The sequence below is a fragment of the Mobula hypostoma genome, chromosome 4 (genome assembly GCF_963921235.1).
Source record: "Mobula hypostoma chromosome 4, sMobHyp1.1, whole genome shotgun sequence".
Lineage (NCBI taxonomy): Eukaryota > Metazoa > Chordata > Chondrichthyes > Myliobatiformes > Myliobatidae > Mobula > Mobula hypostoma.
This window is the reverse complement of record NC_086100.1, coordinates 70,152,174-70,170,353: the sequence shown is the minus strand read 5'-3', so window position 1 is coordinate 70,170,353 and position 18,180 is coordinate 70,152,174. Positions and strand designations below refer to the sequence as shown.

General features: G+C 42.7%; 1 protein-coding gene across 1 annotated transcript in view; it reads right to left on the bottom strand.

Moving 5' to 3' along the window:
- The window catches only part of vamp2 (vesicle-associated membrane protein 2), a 110,634-nt gene that overhangs the window by 6,592 nt on the left and 85,862 nt on the right, over positions 1-18,180 (bottom strand). Inside the window, exon 3 of the mRNA XM_063045922.1 lies at positions 4,475-4,633. Within this exon, the coding sequence (XP_062901992.1) occupies positions 4,475-4,633 (159 nt within the window). The remainder of the gene's footprint in view (positions 1-4,474; positions 4,634-18,180) is intronic.

Sequence of the window (18,180 nt, the reverse complement as noted above, 5' to 3'; positions counted from 1 at the left end):
GATGGTCTTGGTCTGTCAGAGATACTCATATCAATCCCTTCCCCACTTCTCCACTTCTCCACAAAGTAAAACTTATTTTGTTTTCTCTTTCCCAGTTCCGATAGTCTTCAACCATGTGTCTTTCCATTGCAGCTGCCTGACCTGTTGACTCTTTTCCTTTACTGTTCTTACTCCTGAAATATCTGGGTGGACGTAGCATAGTAGTTAGAATAATGCTTTACAGCATCAGTGATCGTTCGGGGTTCAATTCCTGCCCCTGTATGTAAGGAGTTTATACAGTCTGAATTGAATTGTATTTACTTTATTTCTTACATCCTTCATTACATGAGGAGTAAAAATCTCCATGTTACGTCTCTGTCTAAATGTGCAATTTACAATTTATAGTATAATAAATAGTACATACAACAGGACAGTCAACATAGAAATACAATTGTATCAGCATGAATTAATCAGTCTGATGGCCTGGTGGAAGAAGCTGTCCCGGAGCCTGTTGATCCTGGCTTTTATGCTGTGGTACCATTTCCCGGATGTCCTGAATAGTGGGAAGTACGCATCTACAGATGCGCTTGTCTGTCGGCACCACTCTCTGCAGAGCCCTGTGATTGAGGGGAGCACAGTTCCCATACCAGGCAGTCATGCAGTCAGTCAGGATGGTCTCAATTGTGCCCTTGTAGAAAGTTCTTAGGATCTGGGGGCCCAAACCAAACCTCTTCAACTGTCTGAGGTGAAAGAGGTGGTGTAATGCCTTTTTCACCACACAGCTGGTACATACAGACCACGTGAGATCCTCGGTGATGTGCATGCTGAGGAACTTAAAGCTGTTTACCCTCTCAACCCCAGATCCATTGATGTCAATAGGGGTTAGCCTGTCTCCATCCTCCTGCAATCCACAACCAGCTCCTTTGTTTTTGCGACATTGAGGAAGAGGTTGTTTTCTTGACACCACCGTGTCAGGGTGATGACTTCTTCTCTGTCAACTGCCTCATTGTTGTTAGTGATTAGGCCAATTAATGTAGTTTTGTCAGCAAAGTTAATTAGCAGATTGGAGCTGTGGGTAGTGACACAGTCATTGGTATACAGAGAGAAAATGAGAGGGCTTAGGACACAACCCTGAGGGTCACCCGTGTTGAGGGTCAGAGGGGCAGAGGCGAGGGGGCCCACTCTTACCACCTGCCGGCGATCTGACAGGAAGTCCAGGATCCAGCTACACAAGGCAGGGTGAAGGCTGAGGTCTCTGAGCTTCTTTTCAAGCCTGCCAGTAATAATGGTGTTGAATGCTGAACTGCAGTCCAAGAACCGCATTCTTACATAAGCATCCTTCTTCTCCAGATGTGCAAGGACGGTGTGTAGAGCAGCGGCCATTGCGCCATCTGTTGATCAGTTGTGTTGGTAGGCAAATTGTTGGGGCGGTGGTCCAGTGTGGGAGGTAGCATGCTACAGGTGTAGTCCTTGACCAGCCTCTCAAAGCATTTGCTTCTTATTGAGGTGAGTGTGACAGGATGCCAGTTGTTCAGGTGTATTAGCTCCCCGTGACCACATGTAGTTCCTCTATGTGTTCCGGTTTCCTCTCACTTTCCAAAGGTTAGTATTAATAAGTTGTATGTAGTAGTAAGTTGATGCTAGAAACATGGTGACACTTGTGGGCAGCTCCTAGCTCACTGTATTGGTTCTTGATACCATTGATGCAGTTCACTGTATGTTTCAAAGTACATGTGAGAAATGAAGCTAATCTTTATTTTTATCTTTATCTCAGCACCAGAACATTATTCCAGATCAGCTGCGTACTTTCACTGTTTTCTGGATTTTCATAGGGTTCTATACTGCCTTCAAAAGACTAAATAAGGTAGTCAGCATTTAAAATATAACTGGTAAAAAAAAAGATACAGCGATAACAATTCTTTGTATATTTAATATGTTGAATTCTTTTTAGTCATACTGAATTTTTAGAATTGAGGAGGTATTTTTAGGCACAGGTCTCACCTTCAATTTAAATGTAGTTAAGGGCATGAATAATTTGATCAGATCACAAAGATGTCATTTGATCTCTGCTTTAAAGTGCTACATTCTGACATTGTGTAATATAGTGATAGTAAAATAGAGTAGAATTTGCTGTAAAAATATTTTTAATAGTACATCATAACATGCTGCTATTTTAGACAAGTGTAGATATATAGAAATGTGAAAATCCAGTAGTTTCAAAACAGCATTTTACTATCTGACTTTCCTTTTAAATATATTGAAAAATTTGAAGTTTCTGTATTGATATCTTATATACAGATTAAAGTTGCCAAATATAATTAGGGTTTATACTTTTCTGTCTAAACATTCTTCCGACAGTGTAGGCAGACTCAAATTCTGCCTAAAATGTCTGCCTGATGATTCATATTTAAAAGTGTGATGTCTCATTCCTTCAGGTTTTAAATTTAGCTGGATTTATTGCTAAAAATTTTCATGATCTCTGAATTCATTTTTCCTGTGTACTTATTTTACATATTTCTATTTCCTTATGACACAGGTGGTGGCTATTTATCTTAGTCTTATTTATGTTTATACCTCCTCCTGTGAATACTGTGGTACTTAACTAACAGTTGTTCAGTCTTATTCATTTAAGTATTCTGTTGCTTCACCTAAGTCGCGGTACTACTGCAGAAGGCGGCGAATCATATCCATCTCCCATTTCAAGCAGCTTTGTGCAAATGATCAGATATTAAACAAAGAAGGGCAAGATTGATTTTTATTGTAAATTTTGGGAATTTGTTTTGTATAGTTAAATGGCAAATTGGAAACACAGATTAGTTAAAGCCATTGAATCAAAGGAGTTTGCACCTCTGTAGTAAGCCTAAAGAGGAAAAGGACCAAGTAGAACAGAATTATGGATGATGGAATAGAGATACTGAAATTTAGAATCAAAATAAAACAAAATACAATAAAAGGAAGTAAGACTTTGCAGGCAAGAAGCAGGAGTATAATTAAGATCAAAAACTTGTGAACTAAAATTTTAAACATGTTTTTTTGAAAACAGTAAGGATGAATGATACTCTTTATCTGACATCATTCTTGACAATATACTTTCAAACGCATACTGTTGAATTAGAAAAAAATCATGAGCTCGCTTGAAGGTATTTACAGAAATATGCTAAAATAATGCTGATAATATATGTAATCATAATTGTTAAAATGGCCAAAGGTAAACAAAATTCTTATTTACTATATAGTTTTTTTCTAAAACCCCCATATTTTATCTTTGACAGACTATTGGAAGGTCATCCTATCTCACTGAAACCTTGCTGTTGGCAGAATTAAGTAATCACTGTAAACTGAAATTTATAACTATGGCATTGCACAGTTACTGCTTATACAATTTTAGGTTACTCTGCAGCACATGTGAAATCATTCATTCTGTTGACACTTGGTCTTCAGACTTGAAAATGTAGAAGACTTTGACCTGGCATTTGAGTGGTGCAATGTTGAAAGTTTTTGCAATTTGAGGATCCAGCTGGTGGAAAATGAGTTTGCACTTGTTTTCAATTACTTCAGAGGTCACAGTTACTTCCAAACTTCCAGTAACCTCTCTCCAATAGAATCTATTAAAGCACTGCAAGTCAGTAATATATATTTTTTAAATACTTAATAAAACACACCTTAAAAGACAAATCTGAGAAAAAACAGGTTTAAAATGATAAAAATGGAAGTGAAAGAAGAGAGGGCAAATAGAAGAGGGCAGTAAATATAATTACATTTCTTCCATCTAAAACAAGTTTATAATTCTGTGAATTGTTGCAGAGGGGAAATACCCCCCTAAACTGTAACAGTTTTCTGTTCAATATTACATTGGGTTCTTATTAAAGATAGTCCTGACATTTGAATAGCTTTATTACTTTAATATTTGTATTGGTATCCAATGACTGGCTTGGGGAGTTTAATAAGATTCTGAAGCGATCATGAGGTTAGCAGTTAGTGAATTATATGTCTCCCCACTCCTTCCAGACGCATAGACTTTATCTGTCATTTATGTTAGCGCTTATGATTTTCATGAACATTTTACCAAAGGCACAAGGACTATTAATTATAATAACTGAGCCTAAAAGAATAAAAAGTGATTGCATGCTAATGCCACGAATATACAACATAGGTGTAATGTGGCACTTTCACAGCTCTATTTCCCATTTCTCATTACTAAAGGCTGATTCTGTGGTTTATGATCATTTAGTTCTTTTAAAAGTATAATCCAATTGAAATTTACATCTTCCTAGGTTTAATTATATCAACTTGCCAGTAAGCAGAGAACTATAAAGATAATAATTGAAATTTTAATATTAAATCGCCACCTTAACATTCCACAAGTTTAAAAGCAACAGCTTTTTGGTAGAATTGGTCACAGTCACACTGGCAATTGTCAAGCTCATATATTTTGCTCTCTGGCATTGACCAGATTTATAGCATCCGGTACTCCATTTTATTTACAAAGGCTCACCTTGCAGTTTTTCCACCAATACTTTCTCTTCAGCTTAGCAGCGCTTGTTTCAAATTGTGATGCACCAGCCTGGAGGGCATCAGCACGATCATCCAGCTCTGACAGCTTTTGATCTCGTTCGAGAACTTTGTCCACGTTCACTCGCATGATATCCACCACCTAGGAGAAACAGACTGATGTTATGCATTTCAATTCCTGGCTCTAAACTTTAATCACTTTGAGAAATCCACAGGCAAATATATTTTCTTGATTTAAATTTAATATCTTCTGCATTCTGGATTCTTGATTAAACATAGAACATAGAACAGTACAGCACAGTACAGGCCCTTCGGCCCACAATGTTGTGCTGACCCTCAAACCCTGCCTCCCGTATAAGTTCCCACCTTAAATTCCTCCATATACCTGTCTAGTAGTCTCTTAAACTTCACTAGTGTATCTGCCTCCACCACTGACTCAGGCAGTGCATTCCATGCACCAACCACTCTCTGAGTAAAAAACCTTCCTCTAATATCCCCCTTGAACTTCCCACCCCTTACCTTAAAGCCATGTCCTCTTGTATTGAGCAGTGGTGCCCTGGGGAAGAGGTGCTGGCTATCCACTCTATCTATTCCTCTTATTATCTTGTACACTTCTATCATGTCGCCTCTCATCCTCTTTCTCTCCAAAGAGTAAAGCCCTAGCTCCCTTAATCTCTGATCATAATGCATACTTTCTAAACCAGGCAGCATCCTGGTAAATCTCCTCTGTACCCTTTCCAATGCTTCCACATCCTTCCTATAGTGAGGTGACCAGAACAGGACGCAGTACTCCAAGTGTGGCCTAACCAGAGTTTTATAGAGCTGCATCATTACATCACGACCCTTAAACTCTATCCCTCGACTTATGAAAGCTAACACCCCATAAGCTTTCTTAACTACCCTATCCACCTGTGAGGCAACTTTTAGGGATCTGTGGACATGTACCCCCAGATCCCTCTGCTCTTCCACACTACCAAGTATCCCGCCATTTACTTTGTACTCTGCCTTGGAGTTTGTCCTTCCAAAGCGTACCACCTCACACTTCTCTGGGTTGAACTCCATCTGCCATTTCTCAGCCCACTCCTGCATCCTATCAATGTCTCTCTGCAATCTTTGACAACACCACCAACACTATCTACAACACCACCAACCTTCGTGTTGTCTGCAAACTTGCCAACCCATCCTTCTACCCCAACATCCAGGTCGTTAACAAAAATCACGAAAAGTAGAGGTCCCAGAACAGATCATTGTGGGACACCACTAGTCACAATCCTCCAGTCTGAATGTACTCCCTCCACCACCACCCTCTGCCTTCTGCAGGCAAGCCAATTCTGAATCCACCTGGCCAAACTTCCCTGGATCCCATGCCTTCTGACTTTCTGAATAAGCCTACCATGTGGAACCTTGTCAAATGCCTTACTAAAATCCATATAGATCACATCCACTGTACTACCCTCAACTATATGCCTGGTCACCTCCTCAAAGAACTCTATCAGGCTTGTTAGACACGATCTACCCTTCACAAAGCCATGCTGACTGTCTCTGATCAGACCATGATTCTCTAAATGCCCACAGATCCTATCTCTAAGAATCTTTTCCAACAGCTTTCCCATCACAGACGTAAGGCTCATTGGCCTATAATTACCCGGACTATCCCTACCACCTTTTCTGAAAAAGGGGACAACATTCGCCTCCCTCCAATCCTCCGGTACCATTCCCGTGGACAACGAAGACATAAAGATCCTAGCCAGAGGCTCAGCAATCTCTTCCCTCGCCTCGTGGAGCAGCCTGGGGAATATTCCGTCAGACCCCAGGAACTTATCTGTCCTAATGTATTTTAACAACTCCAACACCTCCTCTCCCTTAATATCAACATGCTCCAGAACATCAACCTCACTCATATTGTTGTCACCATCATCAAGTTCCCTCTCATTGGTGAATACCAAAGAGAAGTATTCATTGAGGACCTTGCTCACTTCCACAGCCTCCAGGCACAGCTTCCCACCTTTATCTCTAATCGGTCCTACCTTCACTCCTGTCATCCTTTTTTTCTTCTTCACATAATTGAAGAATGCCTTGGGGTTTTCCTTTACCCTACTCGCCAAGGCCTTCTCATGCCCCCTTCTTGCTCTTCTCAGCCCTCTCTTAAGCTCCTTTCTTGCTTCCCTATATTCCTCAATAGACCCATCTGATCCTTGCTTCCTAAACCTCATGTATGCTGCCTTCTTCCACCTGACTAGATTTCCTGACCGACAGACCACAGTACATGTACTTGCAACACTGTGTATCCGACAGAGTGATTAGCAGCACTGGGGCTCCACAGGGGACTGTCTTGTCTCCCTTTCTCTTCACCATTTACACCTTGGACTTCAACTACTGCACAGAGTCTTGTCATCTTCAGAAGTTTTCAGATGACTCTGCCATAGTTGGATGCATCAGCAAGGGAGATGAGGCTGAGTACAGGGCTACGGTAGGAAACCTTGTCACATGGTGTGAGCAGAATTATCTGCAGCTTAATGTGAAAAAGACTAAGGAGCTGGTGGTAGACCTGAGGAGAGCTAAGGTACCGGTGACCCCTGTTTCCATCCAGGGGGTCAGTGTGGACATGGTGGAGGATTACAAATACCTGGGGATATGAATTGACAATAAACTGGACTGGTCAAAGAACACTGAGGCTGTCTACAAGAAAGGTCAGAGCCATCTCTATTTCCTGAGGAGACTGAGGTGCTTTAACATCTGCCGGATGATGCTGAGGATGTTCTATAAGTCTGTGGTGGTCAGTGCTATCATGTTTGCTGTTGTGTGGTGGGGCAGCAGGCTGAGGGTGGCAGACACCAACAGAATCAACAAACTCATTCGTAAGGCCAGTGATGTTGTGGGGATGGAACTGGACTCTCTCACGGTGGTGTCTGAAAAGAGGATGCTGTCTAAGTTGCATGCCATCTTGGTCAATGTCTCCCATCCACTACATAATGTACTGGGTGGGCACAGGAGTACATTCAGTCAGAGACTCATTCCACCAAGATGCAGTACAGAGCGTCATAGGAAGTCATTCCTGCCTGTGGCCATCAGACTTTACAACTCCTCCCTTGGAGGGTCAGACACCCTGAGCCAATAGGCTGGTCCTGGATGTATTTCATAATTTACTGGCATAATTTACATATTACTATTTAACTATTTATGGTTTTATTACTATTTATTATTTATGGTGCAACTGTAACGAAAACCAATTTCCCCCGGGATCAATAAAGTATGACTATTTCCTATTTTGTTTGCAACAGGATATACAGTAAAACTCTGGTAATGTGTTATCCAACAATTTGAAAATCCTATTTCTTATTCCCTTATAAGCTTAACAGGGCCTATAGACAATAGACAATAGGTGCAGTAGGCCATTCGGCCCTTCGAGCCAGAACCACCATTCACTGTGATCATGGCTGATCATCCACAATCAGCATCCAGTTCCTGGTTTCCCCATAACCTTTGATTCCGCTACCTTTAAGAGCTCTATCCATCTCTTTTTTGAAAGCATCCAGAGACTTGGCCTCCACAGCCTTCTGGGGCAGAGCATTCCATATATCCACCACTCTCTGGGTGAAAAAGTTTTTCCTCAACTCCGTTCTAAATGGCCTACCCCTTATTCTTAAACTGTGGCCTCTGGTTCTGGACTCACCCATCAGCGGGAACATGTTTCCTGCCTCCAGCGTGTCCAATCCCTTAATAATCTTATATGTTTCAATAAGATCCCCTCTCAGCCTTCTAAATTCCAGAGTATACAAGCCCAGTTGCTCCAATCTTTCGACATATGACAGTCCCGCCATCCCAGGAATTAACCTTGTGAACCTATGCTACACTCCCTCAATAGCAAGAATGTCCTTCCTCAAATTTGGAGACCAAAACTGCACACAGTACTCCAGGTGTGGTCTCACCAGGACCCTGTACACCTGCAGAAGGACATCTTTGCTCTTATACTCAATTCCCCTTGTTATGAAGGCCAGCATGCCATTAGCTTTCTTCACTGCCTGCTGTACTTGCATACTTGCTTTCAGTGACTGATGTACAAGAACACCTAGATCTCATTGTGCTTCCCCTTTCCTAACTTGACTCCATTTAGATAATAATCTGCCTTCCTGTTCTTACCACCAAAGTGAATAACCTCACATTTATCCACATTAAACTGCATCTGCTATGCATCTGCCCACTCATCCAGCCTGTCCAAGTCACCCTGTATTCTCATAATATCTTCCTCACATTTCACACTGCCACCCAGCTTTGTGTCATCGGCAAATTTGCTAATGTTACTTTTAATTCCCTCAGCTAAATCATTAATATATATTGTAAACAGCTGCGGTCCCAGCACTGAACCCTGCGGTACCCCACTGGTCACCGCCTGCCATTCCGAAAGGGACCCGTTAATCGCTACTCTTTGTTTTCTGTCAGCCAGCCAATTTTCAATCCATATCAGTACTCTCCGCCCAATACCATGTGCCCTAATTTTTCCCACTAATCTCCTATGTGGGACTTCATCAAAGGTTTTCTGAAAGTCCAGGTACACTACATCCACTGGCTCTCCCTTGTCCATTTTCATAGTTACATCCTCAAAAAATTCCAGAAGATTAGTCAAGCACGATTTCCCCTTCGTAAATCCATGCTGACTTGGACCAATCCTGTTACTGCTATCCAGATGTATCATAACTTCATCTTTTATAATTGACTCCAGCATCTTTCCCACCACTGACATCAGGCTAACCGGTCTATAATTCCCTGTTTTCTCTCTTCCTCCCTTCTTGAAGAGAGGGACAACATTAGCCACCCTCCAATCCACAGGAGCTGATCTCCGCGTATTGCCTTTTTAGTTACCTTCTGTTGCTCTTTAAAAGTTTCCCAATCCTCCAGCTTCCCACTCGTCTTTGCTATGTTATAGAAACATAGAAAATAGGTGCAGGAGTAGGCCATTCGGCCCTTCGAGCCTGCACCGCCATTTATTATGATCATGGCTGATCATCCCTCAGAACCCCGCCCCAGCCTTCCCTCCATACCCCCTGATCCCCGTAGTCACAAGGGCCATATCTAACTCCCTCTTAAATATAGCCAATGAACTGGCCTCAACTGTTTCCTGTGGCAGAGAATTCCACAGATTCACCACTCTCTGTGTGAAGAAGTTTTTCCTAATCTCGGTCCTAAAAGGCTTCCTCTTTATCCTCAAACTGTGACCCCTCGTTCTGGACTTCCCCAACATCGGGAACAATCTTCCTGCATCTAACCTGTCCAATCCCTTTAGGATTTTATACGTTTCAATCAGATCCCCCCTCAATCTTCTAAATTCCAACGAGTACAAGCCCAGTTCATCCAGTCTTTCTTCATATGAAAGTCCTGCCATCCCAGGAATCAATCTGGTGAACCTACTTTGTATTCCCTCTATGGCAAGGATGTCTTTCCTCAGATTAGGGGACCAAAACTGCACACAATACTCCAGGTGTGGTCTCACCAAGGCCTTGTACAACTGCAGTAGTAACTCCCTGCTCCTGTACTCGAATCTTCTCGCTATAAATGCCAGCATACCATTCGCCTTTTTCACCGCCTGCTGTACCTGCATGCCCACTTTCAATGACTGGTGTATAATGACACCCAGGTCTCGTTGCACCTCCCCTCTTCCTAATCGGCCACCATTCAGATAATAATCTGTTTTCCTATTTTTGCCACCAAAGTGGATAACTTCACATTTATCCACATTAAATTGCATCTGCCATGAATTTGCCCACTCACCCAACCTATCCAAGTCACTCTGCATCCTCTTAGCATCCTCCTCACAGCTAACACTGCCACCCAGCTTCGTGTCATCCGCAAACTTGGAGATGCTGCATTTAATTCCCACATCCAAGTCATTAATATATATTGTAAACAACTGGGGTCCCAGCACTGAGACTTGCGGTACCCCACTAGTCACCGCCTGCCATTCTGAAAAGGTCCCGTTTATTCCCACTCTTTGCTTCCTGTCTGCTAACCAATTCTCCACCCACACCAATACCTTACCTCCAATACTGTGCGCTTTAAGTTTGCACACTAATCTCCTGTGTGGGACCTTGTCAAAAGCCTTTTGAAAATCCAAATATACCACATCCACTGGTTCTCCCCTATCCACTCTACTAGTTACATCCTCAAAAAATTCTATGAGATTCGTCAGACATGATTTTCCTTTCACAAATCCATGCTGACTTTGTCCGATCATTTCACCGCTTTCCAAATGTGCTGTTATCACATCTTTGATAACTGACTCCAGCAGTTTCCCCACCACCGACGTTAGGCTAACCGGTCTATAATTCCCCGGTTTCTCTCTCCCTCCTTTTTTAAAAAGTGGGGTTACATTAGCCACCCTCCAATCCTCAGGAACTAGTCCAGAATCTAATGTGTTTTGAAAAATTATCACTGATGCATCCACTATTTCTTGGGCTACTTCCTTAAGCACTCTAGGATGCAGACCATCTGGCCCTGGGGATTTATCTGCCTTCAATCCCTTCAATTTACCTAACACCACTTCCCTACTAACATGTATTTCGCTCAGTTCCTCCATCTCACTGGACCCTCTGTCCCCTACTATTTCTGGAAGATTATTTATGTCCTCCTTAAGGAAGACAGAACCAAAGTAATTATTCAATTGGTCTGCCATGTCCTTGCTCCCCATAATCAATTCACCTGTTTCTGTCTGTAGGGAACCTACATTTGTCTTTACCAGTCTTTCCCTTTTTACATATCTATAAAAGCTTTTACAGTCAGTATACTCCTCTTTTCTTTTTATACTGTCCATTACTTCCCTTGTCAGCCACGGCCTCCCCTTAGGATCTTTCTTCCTCTTTGGAATGAACTGATCCCCCACCTTCCGCATTATTCCTAGAAACACTTGCCATTGCTGTTCCACTGTCATCCCTGCTAGGGTATTGTTCCATTGAACTTTGGCCAGCTCCTCCCTCATAGCACCATAGTTCCCTTTGTTCAACTGTAATACTGACACTTCCCATTTTTCCTTCTCCCTCTCAATTTGTAGATTAAAACTTATTATATTATGGTCACTACCTCCTAATGGCTCCTTTACCTTGAGGTCCCTGATCAAATCTGGTTCATAGCACAACACGTTCTCTCTGGTAGGTGTTACGAGAATACACATAAAATTAAGATGTTTGCTGGCCTGGGCTAGCATCAGTGGCATCAGCAGTTGGTCTGCCACCTGCCCTCAGGGGAAGGAGAGATAAGGAACAATGGAGCAGCGTCTGGAGATGTTTAATGAAGGGACGTGGGAGAGAGAGAGCTGTCTGGAGCGGCTCCCCCTTTGAACCCTGAACTGTTTGAAGTGATGGACAGGCGATACCCCAGCAGGGGAATAAAAAGGGACCGGTTCGCTAAGGCAGGGCACACACACGCCACCCGAGGTAACGAGACCCTGGAAGCGGTGCGCCTCTCACGAGTGGGTGAGAAGTACCAGACAACGACCAGGGTGGAAAGGTACGATTAGCGGGAACCCGGTGTGTGTCCGCCCTTGCCTGGGTGCCGGGTTCACTGCAGAGGATCGACCGCATCTGGAGGAGGGGTCACAGTCGGTGACCGCAGGTGACATCACCAAGGACCCGCCCAAAAGTTGCTTGTGAGCCATCTCGCCGGTCTGTGAGTGAAGCAGTGTTCTGAATGATCAGTTGTTCCCGTTCTATCTCTCTCTTCCCCCACGTTGTCCATCGCCATGGCAATGATTACTGCGAACTGAACTGGACTGAACTTTGAGTCATTTTGAAATTTGGTCATTTACCCCTAGACAACGATAGAGCTTGATTGATGCTGTTATCTTAATTCTGTGCACATGTGTGTTTATCATCGCTGAACTGTTGCATTTATATTCTTTCGATTACTGTGTTGCTTGTTTCTTTAATAAAACTTTCTTAGTTCTAGTACTCCAGACTCCAACTGAGTGATCCATTTCTGCTGGTTTGGCAACCCAGTTACGGAGTACGTAACATAGGCTCCAGTACAAGCTGTTCAAGCTGGCCTAGTTCCTCTGCTCCTTATAAAATCATTGGGCCAGTGCCTGTTGTCTTTATAAATTTACTGTTCCCATGTTATTTTGTTAACTCACCATGGCCCAGATCCCATGCATCACTGGTGTCCTGTTTCTTGTGCTGTCTTTAAAGACACCCCATTCATTGAAAAGGTATTTTATACTCATGTTTAGCATCTACAGATTATGACTTCAAAGAGGGCCAGTGTATTCATAGGAGTCTGAAGTTCTGGCAGTCAGTCCAACAGGAGAATGAGTGAGTCAGTAAGTGAGTGAGTGAGTGTGTACACATGTACATGTCAGGTGGGACAGGCAATAGGATTGTATGTGGTGGGGGGGGGGAACTTTCATGGAGCCCTGTGTTGTGGTGGGAGGGGCAGTTTTCATAGAGCCCCATGTTGTGTTGTAAAGCTCATGGTTTGAACGTACCTGCCACTATATTACTGACCACAGATAGTTTTACAAATTTAATAAGGAGTGTGGAAGCTGTTGTGTATTTATTATTTCAATAATATTTGAGTATTCTTTTTACATATATAGTTTAATTAAGCATTCTTGTTTGTTTCAATAATTATGATTATATGTAAAAATATACAATTGCACACATCATCATGCTACCATGTGATATGTGTGCACCTCGCTAAAAGTAAAGATGAAGTTACACCCACATTTCGCACTCCTGTCTTCATTCGAATTAGTCTAATATCTTTGAAGTTACAAAACATAACAGCGATGAACTTCTAAGGAGCATGGGAATAAGCTCTTAGTGAGGGAACATGCCCCATTAAGTTTATAAGGAGCCAACTACATAACCAAAGTGGAACAGAATTTTGCCATTCTGAATGAGATAATTGAATCTCTGCTATCCCAGCCCCCTGGTCTGGTGGCTACTCTTGTCTAAATGGTTCCAGTCCATCCCTATATTCCAGGCTATCTGACCTACAGATGAGTTGATAAACAAAGGCTGCACCTGCCTTCTCAGTGGGAACTCTGGGGCATTGAAGTTCAACTGATAACCATTTCTTAACCAACAGTAGTGCAACAGTTTAATGGATCATTTATCTCATGGCTATTTGTGAGACCTGCTGCATCTCATTTATTGCAGCAATGATCTCTCCTTTAACATTTTTGTTTGGACATAAGACACTTCAGAATACCATAAGGTCAAATAATGAATGTTTTTGCTGCTGAGATGGTATTGCACATAACCAACATTTTTTCTCTCCACCAGGATGCTCAACTGTTGATCTACCTAATACTTGCAAAATACAGCAGTAGAATGTTGAAAGATCCCATCTTTTTTTTCATCTGATATAAGTGGGCTTATGTATTCGTTGCTGGTATCTCACTGCGCTCAAATGGTCTCTCTCTTTCCCTTGATGCTGTCGGAGGGTGGTCTGTGGTTGTTGGATTGAAGTATAGTTCCATTGGATCCTTTCTATTTTGTGTTTTTTGGGTTTTGTGTTTTCACTTGTTCTTTCTTGATGCCGTTTGTACAATTTGTTTTTTGGCATGTGGGGTGGGGGGGGGGCTTGATGTTCTTGTTGCGGTTTGCGCGATTTGTTTTTGGGCATGGGGAGGGGTTGATGTTTTTCCTTGAATGGGTTCCATGGTTTTCTTTGTTTTGTGTCTGTCTGTGGAGAAGACGAATCTCAGGGTTGTATACTACATACATACTTTGATAATGAACGTACTGCCAATTTCTAACTGTGCTACAAGATTATCTAACTGATTGTGTGTGTGCACGCATTCAAATATAATACCTTCAGTCATGTATTCATTACCCTTTTCAATTTTGTCTCTATATGGCCTGACATTGAATTCTTTTCTTTTTCTGAATTTTTTGTCTTATTCTTTATTCTGGAGACTTCTGTAATCTCTCCTGCACTCCTCTTCTCTTTTACTATACCTTCCCAATCTGTTGAACCCATCCTCCTACTGCTTAGTTTCAAGCCCTATCCCAGCCCTATTTATGAGATTTGCCAGGACCCTGGCCCCAGCATAGCTCAGGTGTAGCACGTTCCATTGTAACAGCTCCCTCCTTCCCCATTATTTGTGCCACTTTCCCACAAATGCAAACCTGCTTCTCACAACAATCTTTTTAAGCCACACATTTAACTCTCCAATCTTATTAGCCCTGTGTCAATTTGCACATGGCTCAGGTAGTAATCCAGAGATTATTACCTTTTTGGTTCTGCATTTCAATGTTGTTCTCTAGCTGCTCAAAATCCCTCAGCAGAACCGCTTTCCTTTGTCTTCCTACGTTGTTGATAACCACATGCACCACAACAACTGGATCTTCCTCCTCCCACTCCAAATTCCTCTGCAGGTCAGATGAGATGTCCTGAACTCAGGCACCAGGCAAATAACAGTCTTCAAGACCTTTGAACCTTACAACAGAGAATTGTGTCTATTCCCCTGACTATATCTTCTCCAATTACAACCATATTTTTCTTCTCTTCTCCCCCAGCACCCCACCCATTGAATGGCTCGCTGAACCACAGTGCCTGATTTGGTTGTTCATCCTTCCTCAGCTGCAACTCTCATCTTCTCAAGGAGTGTCAATCTCAAACCTGCTGAGGCTCGTCTGGTATTACCGTTTGAATCCTCCTAACTGCTTCATGTGCAGTCACATCCTCTTAATTATTGCCACAGACCAAATTTGAAGTAGTTAATCTAGTTAGTGTGACTGCCTGCTGAAACACAGCGTCCAGGTAATTGATCCTCTTCTTGGTCCACCAGCTGCAATATCTTGTAGTTACAACACATCACCTGATCCTGACTTTATTTAATTAGTTGTAATTTGATACCTTTTCTTAGTTAGTTGCTAAAAAAAAAAACCCTAGCCGTTCTTACCTGCTGCCTGTCTGTTTCACCTTGTTGAAGCCTCCCAAGTCAAAGGCTCAGACCTCACATTCCTACACAGGGCCACTCACCAGTGGCTGATCCAAAATGGCCTCCAGAACCTTGGCTTTTGCACCGCTTCTTGTCAAAGCCTTTTCAGCCAAAGCCTCGGTTCCCCACTCTAACTCTGCCCACTCACACTGTGCCTGTTCTGTTTAAACCTGGTTTCTTTTTATTGGCCCAAGTGAAACTCGCATTCAACGAGAGTTGCCCTTTGCATTGGTTTCCACTCATGCACAGATCTCGATCTTGCTACTCCAAAGTGAAATTCACACACAACAAGGCTTCTGCTTTTCAACAGTTCCCAGTCTTGTATTTGTGTCTCTGTATTTTAGCTGAGGCAGTTCTAAACAGGAATACTCGATCATTCCATTCTCTTTCATGAGACACAATGATTTTTTTGTGTGCAGCTGCCATCAGGGGCAGCTTGTGCGTTCAACACCATCTGCCCTGCTCTGCTGGGGGAGAAGCTGACAGCAATGCAGGTGGATGCTTCCCTGGTATCATGGATTCTTGATTACCTGACTGGCAGACCACAGTACGTGTGCTTGCAACACTGTGTGTCCGACAGAGTGATCAGCAGCACTGGGGCTCCACAGGGGACTGTCTTGTCTCCCTTTCTCTTCACCATTTACACCTCAGACTTCAACTACTGCACAGAGTCTTGTCATCTTCAGAAGTTTTCAGATGACTCTGCCATAGTTGGATGTATCAGCAAGGGAGATGAGGCTGAGTACAGGGCTACGGTAGGAAACTTTGTCACATGGTGTGAGCAGAATTATCTGCAGCTTAATGTGAAAAAGACTAAGGAGCTGGTGGTAGACCTGAGGAGAGCTAAGGTACCGGTGACCCCTGTTTCCATCCAGGGGGTCAGTGTGGACATGGTGGAGGATTACAAATACCTGGGGATACGAATTGACAATAAACTGGACTGGTCAAAGAACACTGAGGCTGTCTGCAAGAAGGGTCAGAGCCGTCCCTATTTCCTGAGGAGACTGAGGTCCTTTAACATCTGCTGGACGATGCTGAGGATGTTCTACGAGTCTGTGGTGGCCAGTGCTATCATGTTTGTTGTTGTGTGCTGGGGCAGCAGGCTGAGGGTGGCAGACACCAACAGAATCAACAAACTCATTCGTAAGGCCAGTGATCTTGTGGGGATGGAACTGTACTCTGTCACAGTGGTGTCTGAAAAGAGGATGCTGTCCAAGTTGCATGCCATCTTGGTCAATGTCTCCCATCCACTACATAATGTACTGGGTGGGCACAGGAGTACATTCAGCCAGAGACTCATTCCACCGAGATGCAGCACTGAGCGTCATAGGAAGTCATTCCTGCCTGTGGCCATCAAACTTTACAACTCCTCCCTTGGAGGGTCAGACACCCTGAGCCAATAGGCTGGTCCTGGACTTACTTCATAATTTACGGGCATAATTTACATACTACTATTTAACTATTTATGGTTCTATTACTATTTATTATTTATGGTGCAACGGTAACGAAAACCAATTTCCCCCGGGATCAATAAAGTATGACTATGACTAAGTTACCTGAGTTTATTTAATTTTGTTTCACATTTCCTGGTGTTTTAATGTTTCTTTTTATTAATAGCATTCTAAGATTTTAATTATTTTAGAATGTTTATCTTTGCAATGTCAGGGTGCTACCAATGCATTCAATTCGCATGACAGCATTGACAGCTGGGTCAATCTGAGTCTGTGACTTAACTGCTTATGAAAACATTTCCCTCGGACTTATGACCAGGCCAAAGCTGAAATTCATTCCCTAGGTTCTATCCTGGTGATCAAGTCATGGCACGAGCCAATTTAGTAAACTGGCATGAAGCTAGTCCTCAGGAATTCCCAGATCCCTGCTATCTAAAGAAGTGTAGGAAAGATATTGTTTTGCTTAAATACGTGCTGGAAGTGAGTACTTTCAAACATTTCAGGAGGAATCTAGATGAGGATTTGAATCTACAAGGCATAGAATCTATTTTATTATTACTGACATATGTCATGAAATTGTTACTTTGAGCAGCAGTACAGTGCAAGCCATAAAAATTACTATATTACAAATTAATAAAAAATACTATAAAGGAGCAAAAGCTATGAAGGTAGTGTTCATAGGTTCATGGACTGTTCAGAGATTTGACGGTGGAGGGGAAGTTGTTCCTAAAACATTGAGTGTTGGTCTGAAGGCTCCTGAAGATAATAATAAGAGGGTTGGATGATGAGGGTTATTAATGAGGCATCACCTTCTGAAGATATCCTCGATGGTGTGAAAGATTGTGCTTGTGACAGATCTGGCTGAATCTTCAACCGTCTGCAGCATCTTTAAATACTATTTATTGGAGCCTCCAATCCAGCTGGTGATGCAACTAATCAGAATGCTCTCCACTGTACATCTATAGAGACTTGCTCGAGTCTGGCTCCATACCAAACCAGCTTACGCTCCTAATGAAGGATAGCCACTGGCATGCCTTTTTAACAACTGCATCAATATGTTGGGTGCAGGATAGATCCTTTGAGATGTTGATGCCCAGAAACTTGAAGCTGTTCACCCTTTCCACTGCTGACCCCTCAATAAGCTGTACCTAGCCACACAGTCATAAGTGCAGAGAGTAGATCAGTGGCCTAAGCATGCAGCCTTGAGGTGCACCTGCGTTGACTATCAATGAGGAGAGGAAGCTATTACCAAGCTGCACTGGCCGTGATGTCCTGATGAGGAAGTCAATGATCCAGTTGTAG